Raw genomic sequence first — 13551 nt, forward strand, 5'->3', positions numbered from 1 at the left:
ATGCATCGGTGGACGAGGAGGCAAATAAAGTGTGGGAAGCCCTCATAATGGAACACGTGCTCAGCAGTAACAAGGAACGACGGACAGATTATGTGTTGACCTCTGAGAGCATCGTCGTGTCGAATGAGAGAAGCCAGACGTGACTGCACGTGATAAGAAATGTCCAGAAGCTAAAGAGACAGAAAGCAGCCTGGGCGCTGCAGAGGGCGGAGTGGCAGGGGCGGGGCTGGGGGCTAAGTGGGCAGGGTTTTCTTTGGGGGTAATGAGAATGCTCCGCAGTTGTGCCGACAGAGGCACAACTCTGTGCAAAACCTAAAACCCATCAACTGCGCACCGTGAGAGGGTGAGGTGCGCATGAACTGCAGCTCAATAGAGCTGTTTTTTAAAAAATTCCAGATGGTGAGATTAACAAGCAATTTTGATTTTCTTCTTTAGACTTCCCAACTTTTCCTTTAGAGAAAGATGAAGAGGCCTTACCTTCAAAGTCAGGGAAGAATCAAACAGTGACCCACAGTCCCGCCCAGCGGGGGCCCCCAGGGCCGCTGCACACCCTGCTCCCCCTCGGCCCCCGGGCACCAGCTCCACCAGCGGGTGAGGAGACAGACTCACGCAGCACAAGCTCCCTCGGCGGCGCGGTGGGCTGGAAATGGGACTGCATTTCCCCAGGGCCCAGGCCCTTCCTACTGCTGATGGCACAAGGGACGGGGCAGGTCTCTGCCCCTCAGAGCTCCCAGGTGGCTGAGGAGAGCGGCAGAGGCGCAGGCATTTGGACCCAGCAGCTGACTCAGTAGGTCAGACCGGGCCCTTCCGCTGCTTGCTCCACCCACTGGGGGCAACTGGCCTAGGAGGTCTCCCCCGGACCAGAAAGTCAAGTGCTGTCAGGCTTGGGGGGCTCAAGGCAGGGTTCCATGGAGGGCATGACCTCTGGCCTCTGCCCCCCACCCTAATGAACGACACTCACGCAGCACCTGCCCTGTGCCCAAAGCTGTGCTGGGGACACAGCAGTGACAGAGCCAGCCCCTGCGCTGTCCTCCCGGGGCTCAGTCCCCACACAGGCATGAATGACCTGGAGTGGGCAGGGCTGGGACGGGGGGGGGGGGGGCCAGAAAAGCTCAGCACTGCAGGTCCCGAGGGCTGAGCCCAGGCCCCGCGGGGAAGAAGGCTTCCCGGGGGAACACAGGGCGCAGAGAGACGGGGAGAGAAGTGAGGCTCCCAAGCCCAGGAAAGAAGGGGGTTACAGGCCACAGAGTGAGGAAGAGGACAGTGAGGAAGAGGATGAGGAGAGGACGGAGGCCTGAGCTGGCCGGCCGGACACCACGGAAACCCTCCACCTCCTCCTTGACACACTTGTGGCTGGGGGGACAGGGAGTCGGGCCGCCTGTCACAAAGGCCGGAAGGCAGATCGGTAAGCAGAACCCGGGCCCCCTCGGCTCCCTGCACTGTGGGGACCACACGCGGTGCGGTGGGAGAGGACCTCCGATGCCACCCTGCTGCACGGAGAGGGCCGCGCCTCGGGCCGCCACCCACAGGGGCCAACAGCAAAGGCAGCTCTGCACCCGTCCTGCACCCCTGCGACCCCCCGGGCTGGTTCGCTTGGGCTCTGCCGACCTGGGAGGGGGACAGCAGAGGCAGACTTGGGGCCCCCCTCCCCCCTTCACAGGCCTTTTCTGGGCCCAGCCTGCGTGAGGGCGGGGCCTGTCTAGTCCCTGAAGCCCAACATCTCACGGGGACTCGCGCTGACCTGCTGTGATCCTGGCCATGGTCATGAGGGCAGTGGGAGTGGGTCACAGAGCGTGATGGGGAGCAGGGAAGGAGGTCTGCTTCTCGGGAATGCAGGGGCGGCATCAGAAAGCAGGGAGAAAGCGGACGCACGGTGGGCAAGGAACTTCTTCCTCCTGCTCTCTCCAGGGCCCCACCCCTCCGGAGGACCCAGCCGGGCGCTCATTACAGACCCACTTTGCCGGGAGTCACGAGGGTGCCTGGGTGTGCTCAGTGCTGGCCCTCCTCCGGGGAGACAAGAGACAGTCAGTCCCCCAGCAGTGCCCAGGGCCAGTGGGGAGACGGACGGGAACCAGTAACAACAGTGTGAGCGGTGCCGTGGGGGCCCAGGAGAGTGCGGCAGCCCTCAGGGGCGAAGGGGGCCTTCTCGGAGGAGGCGACACATGAACCAGCTCGGAAGGATGAGTGGGAGGCGGTCAGGAGAGGCAGGGGCCTGGCGAAGGGGCACACTGAGCAGAGGGGACCGCCTTGCGGGGCCAGAGAGGGCAGGACAGCTGCGTGGGAGGGCCTCCCACAGGGTGCAGGGGGGTGGGCTCTGTCCTGGGGTCACGAAGGAGCGGAGGATGGAAACCATTCCGCTGGCTTGCCAGAGCCTCCTCCCCTCACCATCTGTGTGGGCTCGGCACCCACAAACCCTGGCTCGTCCGTTGGCTGCCGTGCAGATTAAAGGAATAAAGGCAGCGAGAAGCTCGAGCCTGACAGGAGCCCCCTTTCAGTGGCTGCGAGGGTCCCAGCACCACCAGCAGCATCGCCGCCACGAACTGGAAGCAGGACCCCGCCCCGGGGTCACTGCCCTGCTGCTTGCTTGCACCTTCTGGCAGCCCCTCCCGCACTGCTGCTCCGAGTTCGGCTGTGAGGGTTCTGCTCTGCACAAACGGGAGGGTGGCCCATACGGTGAGTGGCTCTCCCAGTGCGTGGTGAGCGTGACGGGGAGACTGGGGAGATGGAAGGGTGGGTGTGAAGGCAGCACCTGGGTCCGATCCCAGTGGGTTCCAGCTGGGACCCAGCAAGGCCTCTAGAGCCTCAGAACCCAGGCCCCCCACCCAGGCTCCCGCTGGAAAGACAGAGGGCGGGCGGCAGGCCCAGGGAGCTGTCAGCAGACATTTCCAAACTAATTCCCCCACCTTGAGGCACCTCCTAAGCACCAGCTGCAGAGAGTGAAAAAAGGGGGTGAAGCTACCTTTAAAGTACCCACTCTGTGCCTCCGTCTGCCACCCACCCCCCCGAGTGAGGGCCTGTGGGGCGCTGGGCACTCCAGCACCTGGGGTTCTGAGGACACTGTGGGGGGGGGGCAAACTGGGACTGCCTTCCAAAACCAGGGAAACACAACTAAAGCGAACCCCCTGTCTGGACCTGGGGCCTTCTCACCAGACCTGCTCAACGCTGGAACCTGGTGGGTGTGCTCCCAGCTGGGAAAGCCGGGCCCCTCCCAGGGAGCCGCCCAGCTCCGAAACAGACTCCCCGTCGGTCCCCATGGCCTCACATACGGGACCGTGTGACACATGGAGGTTTCAGGACACACCCACGTTCACGTGGCTGAGTCCACGCCTGGGCAGCGGGCTTGCCTGTCCCATGCAGCCCGGGGAGACGTGAGGCCGTCACGGACTTCAGAGGCAGGAGCCAGGGCAGGCCCGCGTCCCCGTCCCCCTTTCCCAAGTCCTTCCCGAGAAGTGCCTGCAGCCGGTGCCTGTCCCCGCTGCTTTCCAAGTGGGGAAAAGCCCCACTCCCCGCACAAACGAGGACCCGAGGGCAGTGAGACTGAGCGGGCGGCACCGGGAGGCTCCAAAGCAGGAGCCCCAAGCTGCCGCTCCAGTTACTGCTGTTTCACTGGAGGAGGCCCCTGCTGGAAACCCCTGGGCCGGGCACGTTCTGAAATCCAGATTCCCTGGGCTTCACAACAGCGACAGGATGCCTACATGACGCTAGGAGCCCAGCAGGGTCTGCTCCTCCTGACTTTGTGTGTCTGGGAAGCGTGGGACACAGAGGGACCGCACAGGGGAAGCCACCTGTGGAGGTCACAGGGAGGAGGTGGCGTATCATGTGCTACCCATCACCCCACAGGGAGGGACGGGAGGAGAGAACGGGGAACTGTCACCTCAGAAGCGCTGCTGACAACACCAGCGCTGGCAAACCTTCTGGGGGAGGGGCGGGCAGGGGAGGGTCAGCTACACCCACTGGATAAATCCACGGGGTCAAATGTCAGCTATTAGCCAGCGCAGGGCCACACAGCCCAGAGCGCACGGGCCGCTGGCCACCTCCCTGGTCGCCTGGCCTCGGTCTCACGGCCTGCATGCTGTCCCCCTGCAAACGCCAGGCACACCCTTTCCTCACACCCTCTGCTGGCTCCCCACTGCCCACAGGCTACCCCGGCCCAGTAGGCCCGGGTGGTCCCACCAGGCGCGTGGTCTCTCCACCTTCCCTGGCCTCACCTCCGTCCCTCCTGCCTCCACCCCCAGACTCCCCATTCCAGTAGAACTGGCTTTTTTCTGTTCCTCGGAAGCACCTGCTGGCTGTCTGCCTCCAATGCTTTCCACATCCTTCCAGGCGCTCCTGGCCCAGCTGACTCCTGCAATTTCCTTAGGGCAGTGGTCCCCACTGGTTTTGACACCAGGGACTGGTTTTGACGGAGGTGGGTGGGGGGAGACAGGAGGTGGAGCTCAGACGGTCCACGTACGGAGGGGGAGTAGGGGGGTTGGGGTCCCCTGCTTTAGACCCCAGTGGCCCTCCCTCCAGGACACCATCTCTGCCCTGCCTGCCTGCACCCACGCCGTGAGCTCTTCCTCATCAGAGTTCTGGGCACCAGGGTTTATTAACTTGGTGACTGACTGTGTGTCTCCCCGACCCAACTGCAACCTCCACGGAGGCGGGGACCGGGCCTGTCTTCCTGGCACGGCCTCGCCTGGCTAAATGGGTGGCTGGCCACGGGATGAGAGCCGCACATTCGGCCCGGTGGTTCTGAGCACCGGCCACGTACCACACACCCTGCAGTGCAGTAAGAACTCCAGCCAAGGGTCAAACTGGGAACCCCACGCTGAGGGCCCAGGACCCCCAGGGCTCCCCAGAACCACAGTGAACGCCCCCGAAGTGTGCCCCGGGCTGGGCCCTTGCCTCCGCCCGCTTCTCAGCCCTGCCAGTCCTGCAGGGCCAGAACTGCCGGCTCCGCTTTACAGAGGGGACAGGTTACAGGTGAAGACAGTGCACCGCACACGGACCGAGCACGCACCTTGCCACAGAGCACGAAGCCAAGAGCGCAGGCTCCAGAGCCACTTGGCCTGGGTTCAAATCCCAGCCCAACCACTTGCTGGCTCTGTGGCCTCAGGTATGTCCCTTCACCTCTCTGCACCTCCATTTCCTCATCTACAAATTGGAAAGAACTGTGCCTAGTCCAGTGGCAGGAACGGGGAAGGCAAAGAGTGGCGACTGGTGAGGCCGCACAGAGAACAGGGACTTGAACCCAGGTCCCCTTCCGCTCACTGCAGCCAGCCGCCTTCCCAACTCCAAAGTCTGCGGTTACCTCAGGCCGGACATTTCAATCTGCTCCAAAACCCAGCCTGTGAGGTCGGCCCCCGCCAGCCCTGGGCTGAGGCCTGCAAGGCAGACTCAGGACCCAGTGCTGGCCGCTGAGCTGCGTCGGGGGGCCTGAGCACCAGGACAGTCAGACCTGGCCGTGAGATCCCGGGGCACCTTCGGAGAGTCAGATTCCTGGCCCCCAAGCCCAGAGGCTGCCTCTCTCAGCCGGTGCAGCCCGGGACACCTGGCTCCCTGAGCTTAATGCTCTTGGGGCTAAAAGCCTGTTTCTGACTAGCAGCGGCCACGCTGCCTCGCCCCCGGAACACACACGTGTGTGCACGCACTTCCCCAGCCTCTCACCACGGCCGTCTGCGGAGCGCCCACTGGGTGCCAGCCGTGTGCGCTCTGACTCCGGGTGGTGCCAGAACCGGCCTGCAGACCTCTGAGGAAGGACCCCTGCCCGGCACAGACCGGATCCACTGCACCAAGGAGCCCTCTCCCAAGTGCCACCACAGGTATGAGGAAACACCTCAGTCTGCTGCTGCTCGTCCAGTGCCCAGCCCCGCCATGTGCCAGACTGAGGTCACAGAGGTGACTCGCACACAGCCTTTGTCCTTGAAGAAGGAAATACGATGCGCACACAAATACAGGGCTGGAGGTGGAAAGGAGGGCAGCCCGCCTGCACCTGAGCGTGCGAGGGGCCCCCCACCCTGCAGCACAGCCCCCGGGCGGGGTCCTGTCCCCCGGCCCGTGTGCTGGAGTGCGGGTGGGGGGCGGGGACGCTCCACAGAGGGGACCGAGCTCAGGGAGGACGGAAACTTTTCCAAAGTCATCCGCTGGCAACTGGACAGGCTGCGGCTAACAGTTTTAGTTTACATTACTTTCTTTTATTGTAGTTTTTCCATTACCATGTATTCCCCCAAACCCTCTCCCACCGCCACCCCCGCCCTCCCCGGGCTCCGACTGTCCGTGTCCGTGAGTCCTTTCTTCTTCCCTTTTTTGCTCAACGCCTCCACCCTCCCAACCCCCGCCATGCTTTCAGTTTAGAATCCCAGTGCCCTTGAGGCCTCTGGGGCTGGGGGGCTAGGACGTGCTGATTTAGTTTCAGCTCAGAGAGGTTGGGCAACTTGCCCAGAGTCGCCAGCGTACAGCAGATAGGATCAGGCCTGGATGACTTCCCGCCACCCGGGGAAGGGACGGCTCAGGTATTCATCTCGAAGGAGCAGGCCCCAGGGACAGCAGCGTTCTGCCTCGGAGGACACTGGGGGGTGGGGGCGGGGCGGGGACATGGACGCCAAGGCACCCCAGAAGCAGGAGGTACACTAAGGGTTGGGGACCGCAGGCGGCAGAGGACTGGCGATGACGGGAAAAGCAAGGGAGACATCTGCTGAGCGCTCACTGCGGAGTCACCTTTTTTTAATTGAATTGGGGTGACATTAGTTAATAAAATTACATAGGTCCCAGATACACAATTCTATATATAACACACCACCTGTATGTCTCCTCCCATCTCCGCTTGTCCCCAGTTCGCCCTCCCCTCGCCCCCCTTCCTCTGCGAATCACCACACAGTTGACCACTGTCTGTTTCTATGAGGTTTTTTTCCCTTAATCCTTCCACCTCTCCCCACCCCGCCATGGACTGTTATGTTACTTCCTCTTCACCGCCTGCATTATTTTAGACAAAAAAATCATGCCCACGTGGCGGAGTCCACGTGCCCACGCTGGCCACAGGTGAGGCCCAGGTGAGCCCTGGGCACGAGCGTCCCCGCCGTCCCCCGTCCCCCAGCCCCATCCCCTGCTCTCGGCGCCACTGCTCACTTTCAGTAGAGCAGAGGGTTAACCGGGGGCCTCTCTCGACCACAGACAGGCACGTTCCTACCCGTCCGACCAGTTCCGAGGGCGACATTTGCAGCCCAGGTTTTACTGAGAACAAACAGTAAAGGCACTTCCACCCTCTTTGATCCCATCTAAGAACTGCGTGGCCGCTGCCTCCCCTCCCCCCACCCCGCCCCGCTCAGGTGGGTGCACATCTGGGCCCCCTCATCTGCAGACACCTGCACTCCAACCAGGCGTGTTTCCTGATAGGCACCCCTCCCCCACTCCAGGACCGGCTCTCTGGCCGCGGTCAAGGAGTGGGGAATGAATGAGTCATCGGTGGGGCTACAGGGAAGGGGAGACGACCGGGCCGTGTGCTCTCCAACACCTGCTTCGCCAGCCCCGCGTCTCCCTACACCGTGTGCAGCCGGGACTAGGAGGAAGCTGAGCCCTGGGTCGTTCTTGCAGTTTGGCCTCGAAGGGTTCCTGGTGCAAGCCTGGCCCTGGTGCTCAGAAGAGCTGGAAGCACAGACTCGCCACCCGGCCCCTGCTCCTCTGGCGCCCACTCCCACACTGAGCCCCCAGAGCAAAGTGCACAAGGCTCAGCCTGGCAGCACAGGCAGCCTCTACCACTCAGGGTGCCCCCCTCCTGTCCCAGCTTCCAGTCCCATCCACAGGCAACTGCCACTGCGAGGTTTATCTCATCCGCTCAGACGCCCGGGGGTGGGGGTGGGGGGTCAGCAGAGCAGGGGTCACTATTTCATGAATGAGGAAACAAACAAGCTCAGGAGGCCCTCATTCCTGCTGGCAGCCTGGGGCACACTCTGACTATATGGTCCCAGGTCTGGCCGGGCCTCCCACTCCAGACCCCGCCCCCCGCACACCTGCCCACCAGAGCTCACCCACCCACCACTACGGCATGTTCTTCAGCAGCGGAGGACGGGCACTGTCTGCTCTCCCATCCTGGTGGTGGAGAGAGAGCACCGACACGAGAACCAACCCAGCACTGAACATCAGACGGCCATTCCTACCATGGGGGAAATCAACAGGTCCCCACAGGGGCGGGGACACAGTGCTCTGGGCCCCTCCCTCACCTCCAGGAAGCCCCCAACACTGGTGGGGCCCGGTGGGGCTCTCCCACTCAGCTGGGCCCCAACACCACCCCAGCCCCTGCCCTCCTTTGCCCCAGCCAGAGGCTCTGTCAAGCCCTGAGAGCTCTCCTGCCAGGCACCCTGCGCTGGGGTGCTGCTTCCTCCAGGGCTGCCTCTCCCAGCCCAGGGACGCTCCTGCACCCCTGGCCCCGGCAACCTCGCCATCCCCTCGATGGAAGAACGGCTTCCGGGTGACCTCTCACAGCAGACCCACCAACTCCTTCCTCAGCCTGGGCCTGGGCACTGTGTCACACCGGCAGGCCATGCAACCTGCTGAATCACCCTTCCCACTAAGTCCACCACTCACATGATGCCCCCGTGCTCCCCGTGGCTTACAGATCAACTCCAAGAAACCTCCCAGCCCCACCTCCAAGACCAACTAACTCTTCCCAGCAGTCCCCAGCCAGGACCTCTGACCTCTCAACTAGGTGGCCCTTGGCCCAACTTTCCTCTCCTGTATCCTGGCACACTCCACCTCCCTCGGTCCTAGGCCAGTGCACACGCCACTGTCCTCCCTGGCACTGAAGCTGGCGTCCTGCTCCTGCTTTGAAAGGTCCTCCAACTTCGCGTCCCGCAAACCCAATCGGACAAACTCACCTACTTCATCAATGACCCGCCCCTGCCGGCCCAAGATCACCTGACTCCTTCACTGCCAGGCCAACCCCTCAACCACACTCCCCAGCTGAGGGAGCCCAACTTCTCAGCCCACTAACAGCCTCGTCTCTCCATGTCCTCACCGCCCCACCTGACACCCACCACTTGTCTGGAGTGCGAGTCCTGCCCAGTCCCCGCGGGCCCTCCCTGAACTCCCAGGAATGGGACTCCCCCAGCCTGTCTGTAAGTCAGTGATCATCACCTCCACCCCTTACCCAGTGCGGACCAATCAGCAACCGCCCTCCAAATCCCACCAGCTGGACACCCACTGACCCTCTCCCCTCCCCTCAGACTCCCTCACTGCTTCTCTAAGACTGCCCACGAAACACACACACACACACACACACACACACACACACACACACACACACAGAAAGGGCTCAGCCGAACAACAGCAGCTGCTATTTGTGCAGCCGGAATTTGCAAGTACTATCCTATTTCGTCCTCACAACTACCTCACAGCAGAGACTGGCACCATTTGCAAAGAGAGACAGACAGGCAGACAGACAGGAGGCTCGGAGAAGAAGAATGGCTCACTCGAAGCCAGACAGCTGGGCGCACGCAGCCACGCCTGTGCCAAGAACCTGCAGCGCAGAAACTTTACCCCACCCCATGCCACACTCTCCAACTACCCCCAGGACCCTCCGGCCCACAAACTGACCATCTCCCCTTCCCCCCCGGCCCTGGCCTCTGACTGACTCCCATCTCTGTTCCCATCCTGGAAGCTTGTGAAGCAGACACATCCAGGGACCAACCCCAGGGAACCAACTCCTCTAGACTGGCACCTACGATGACCCCCATCACCTAACATCACCCCTAAAATGACCAATAATAACTGCAACCCTGGCCAATCACTTTTCACTCACATTCTCAGTCCTCTCTTAACCCTCCTGCCATAGGTATTATCACCTCTTCTATAGATGGGGAAATTGAGACTCAGAGGAGTCAGTTTCCCAGCCTGAGGTGGTGAAGTGGGTAAACGGAAGGCAGGATCTGAAGCGGAGCCTCAGCTCTTCCCCACCCTGCCTATCAAGCCTTTCCCCCTTCCTGCCCTGAACCCAGGGACTGAATTCCCTGCTACAGCCCCGGCCCATTCTGCCTCCTCCCTTCCTCAGCCCCCCAAGCCCTCCCACCCAAAAGTGACCACCTGTCCCAGGGGCCTGGAGCCTAAGAACTTGGCCGGCTCCCAGTGCCAAAGATCTTAAATTACCCTCTGTCTCTTCGGCAGTAACTAGCCAAATTGGCATTTATGGCGGGTTCCCTGTGTGTTCAGCTTCCAATTACCATTTTCCTCACTCTCATGTCAAAGCTACCAACTCCTCCATGGCGCACGGACGAGTAACAACAGTCCCTCCTCTCCCCCCAGAGCCACCAGTCCAACTTCCATAGAGCCAGGGCCACGCTGCACCTCTCCACCCTGGCGAGACCGGCAGACTTACTTCTCCAGCACAGAAATGGACTCAACGCTTCCGTACAGCGCAGGAGCCACTTTCCGCCTTCCCAGCCCCGTGGGTAACTCGCTCCTCCAGACGCTGCTCTTTCAGATCCAACACTGACCTGACCTTCTTCCTCTGGTAATCCATAGACTGGCTTCCTTTCCCAACACCTCAAGCTACCAAGTTTCTGAATGTTCTCGCCTTCTGCTGGCCTGCAACTCCAATTCCCCAACTCCTTCTCAAGAGAGGGAAAAAACCCTTCTATAACCATGCCCCCCAAAGTCCTTCTGCTCCTGGATGACTGACAATATTCTACTTTCTGGGGGAGTCAGAAACATGCAGTGACTTTTCGTCTTAATGTCAAGATCTATCAGCTCCTCTGGCTATCTTACCCATCCCCAAAGGGACCACATCCTCGGCTCCTTTTCTGGGAGTTTACCTTGGCTCCCTTCTCCAATCCCAGGACTTACGACCCCTCTACAGCCACAGTCCAGATCTATTCCTCCTTCTCCCTTCAGCCACCCCCTGGTTCGGAGGCTGGTAGGGAGGACTTAACGTCTTTCCATCCCCATGGGCTCGCCAGACTCCTCCAGCTGTCCTTTCAAGCACCAGCGTTGACCCAGTCTTCCTCACCCGACATATCTCTATCCTTCTCTGGGGGGGGGGGGACTATGAACTCAAAGACTGATGTCCTCCCAAGTCTCCCAGGCCACCGAACTTTTTTTTAAATCGCTCATCTTTTTAATTCCTACACAGAACATATTCAGCGTCCCCTCAGGCGGGGGAAGGGACGTAAACCAGCTACTTTTCAGCTTCCCAACCCAACAGCCACCCCCTTCCCTAGTCACTGTCTCCTTAAATCATCATTAGGTGCAACTTATTGAGCACCACTTCTGTGCTGGGCGTTGAACGGACTCCCCAGACCCCCTCGAACCCGCCTCCGCTTCCAGGCTGTAGCTACCGTGTCTCCAAGGGTCTTTGGGTTCCACTGCTCCGGACACGATATCCTCGTCCGAGGGGAACGTGACGCGCTTGGCCGCAGCCTTGAGGCGCCCGTCGGCCGGGGGCGATGCGGGACTGGGAGACTGGGCCTCAGCGGGGGCCTCCTCGGCGTCGCCGTCCGCGCCCTGCCCGGGCGGCGCCTCCTGCGGCGGGATCTCCATCGCCGCCGCCGCCGCCACCTCCTCACGGGGGCCCCGGGGACATGCCCCGGGCCCCGGACTTGTCTCTCCGGGCCCGCCCGCCGTCCCGGGGCATGGGATCCGCCGCTTTTTCAGGAGATGCCTCCGTCCACTTGCCTGGTCGTCGTAATCGTCGCCTCGGTGAGCCGGAGCGCGCCTCCCCCGAGCCCCGCGCCCGCCCGCTCGTTCGCAGCCGCACTTTCGTTAAAGGCCGATGGGGCCCACCGCGTACTAACACAAGCAGAAAATCAACTTAAGCTGTCTGCTGGTAGAGCTGCCTCGAGGGTCGCTGCAGGGGGGTAACAAAAGGCAGCAAGACCCAAGGGAAAAAGAAACGTGAGCACTGAATCCGCAGAGCCGGAACTGCAGGGCACGAGGGGCGGGGCGAGATGGACGCCGTCTCCCAGAGCAGCGCGCAAGCGCGAACCTGAGCCTCCCCCCCCCCACCCCCCGCCCCTTCCCGCCTCCGGATAGCTGTGGTTCAGGCTCGCACACATTCGTCACGATCTCAGGCACTGCAAAAGGGAGTGGAGTTGATAGAAATGAAAAACATCTGCTTGACGGGGCTAGGGCAACTGGTACGGAGCCGTGAGCCTTTACGTCTTGTAAAGGGGTGGAGTAATTGAAAGGTAATAAAAGGACCTGTGTTGAATGAGTACAAATGATGGATGGTGAGGGAGGGATCCTCACCAACCTTACGTCCCCGCGCTATTCTCTAGCCTTTCCTTTGCTGACTGGAGTTTTATTAATAAGTCTTTACTTGGATGGCATTGTACAAGATACAATTTAAATGTATAAACTAAAAGAAATATGAGCCCATGAAGGGTATCATAGCCTTGATTTATAAAGGAGGTAGGGGCGGGAGAAGAAATTTCAAAAGCTGGGGTTGGATCTGCCTACCAAAATACCGGGCGACCGGGCAGATAGATCGCTAAGCCCCAAGCAAACCAGCAGGAACTCAAGCCACGCCCCCCGGCTCAATTCTATCACTTAATATTCGCCTCTGCACTTTCGCCATACTTTCAGCCCATCCTGCAACTCGCGGGTGGGAGGGAAGGCGGGGCTAAAGCCAAAATAGTCTACTTGGGGAGGAGCGAGCGGCGTCGTTGCCAAGGCAACTCTAAAGCTAGGCCGAGCACTCCCCTGAGGTGGCGTAGTGAACCAACGTTTAGAAGTTGTGACTCTACTTGTCTTCAACATCATGGGCTGTCGGCTGCCGTACTTCGTGACTGAAGACAAACGAAGCGACTCATGCGTATTCAACAAAATTTTCACTTAAATTCTGAATGTGATGGAATTAAAAAGAGGGAAGAAATTGCTTCTTAAAGCGAATCTGACGAAATACTAGTGGCAGGGCTAAGTAAATCAAGTGATATGGGCCGCCTTGGCACACAACTGGTGCAAAATGAAGAGCTGAAGCATCACCCTAACCCCTAATCGTCAGCTTTTTCTTAATGTGCCCGGACAGGGCGTGGAAGCAAGCGAATCTGTGGTGTTGTGTGGCCCGCCCCACCCGGGCAGGAGCGCACCGCCAGGGAACCCAGAGCCATGCACATCCCTTGCTTGGAACAGTCTTGCCTACCCAATAAAAAAACCTCGTCCGAATCATCCAAGCCTGGCATCCGGGTCACTCCAGGCGTTCTCCGAGACCAGGGGCAATCCAAACCCCGAACCTTTATCCAAGTTCCTCCCAGACAACTGATGTGTCCTCCCGGTCCTTCTTGGCCCAGATCCACCAGATTCAGTCCTTGTTGAACAGTTACTCTCCCATCCCCTAAATCTGGTCTCATCCCTGTAGGGTACACTTCAAAAACAAACAAAAAAACCAAGAGGTAAATTTTCTTGGAATAATCATTGGTTCTTTGGAAGGAAGCAGGTATTGGAGAGTTTCTTCCGGGTGGCTGAACTTTTGCAACACTTCAAAAATTTTTTTACTTATTGATTTTTTAGAGACGGAAACACCCACTTGGTGTTCCATCCATTTACCTATTCATCAGTGGTTTCTTTCCGCCACCCCTGACCTAG

General features: G+C 60.3%; 1 protein-coding gene across 2 annotated transcripts in view; it reads right to left on the reverse strand.

Moving 5' to 3' along the window:
* PPP1R37 (protein phosphatase 1 regulatory subunit 37) overlaps window positions 1-11897 on the reverse strand; it is a 37830-nt gene extending 25933 nt beyond the window's left edge. Inside the window, exon 1 of one of the 2 annotated variants that reach the window (XM_053668631.1) lies at window positions 11307-11897. In XM_053668631.1, the coding sequence (XP_053524606.1) occupies window positions 11307-11508 (202 nt within the window). In that variant the 5' untranslated portion in view covers window positions 11509-11897. The remainder of the gene's footprint in view (window positions 1-11306) is intronic. The other variant, XM_053668638.1, reaches the window with a different exon arrangement.
* Between the last annotated feature and the right edge of the window lie 1654 nt (window positions 11898-13551).

This window comes from Artibeus jamaicensis, unplaced genomic scaffold (assembly GCF_021234435.1).
Source record: "Artibeus jamaicensis isolate MK-2021 breed Jamaican fruit bat unplaced genomic scaffold, CSHL_Jam_final contig_1526, whole genome shotgun sequence".
Classification (NCBI taxonomy): domain Eukaryota; kingdom Metazoa; phylum Chordata; class Mammalia; order Chiroptera; family Phyllostomidae; genus Artibeus; species Artibeus jamaicensis.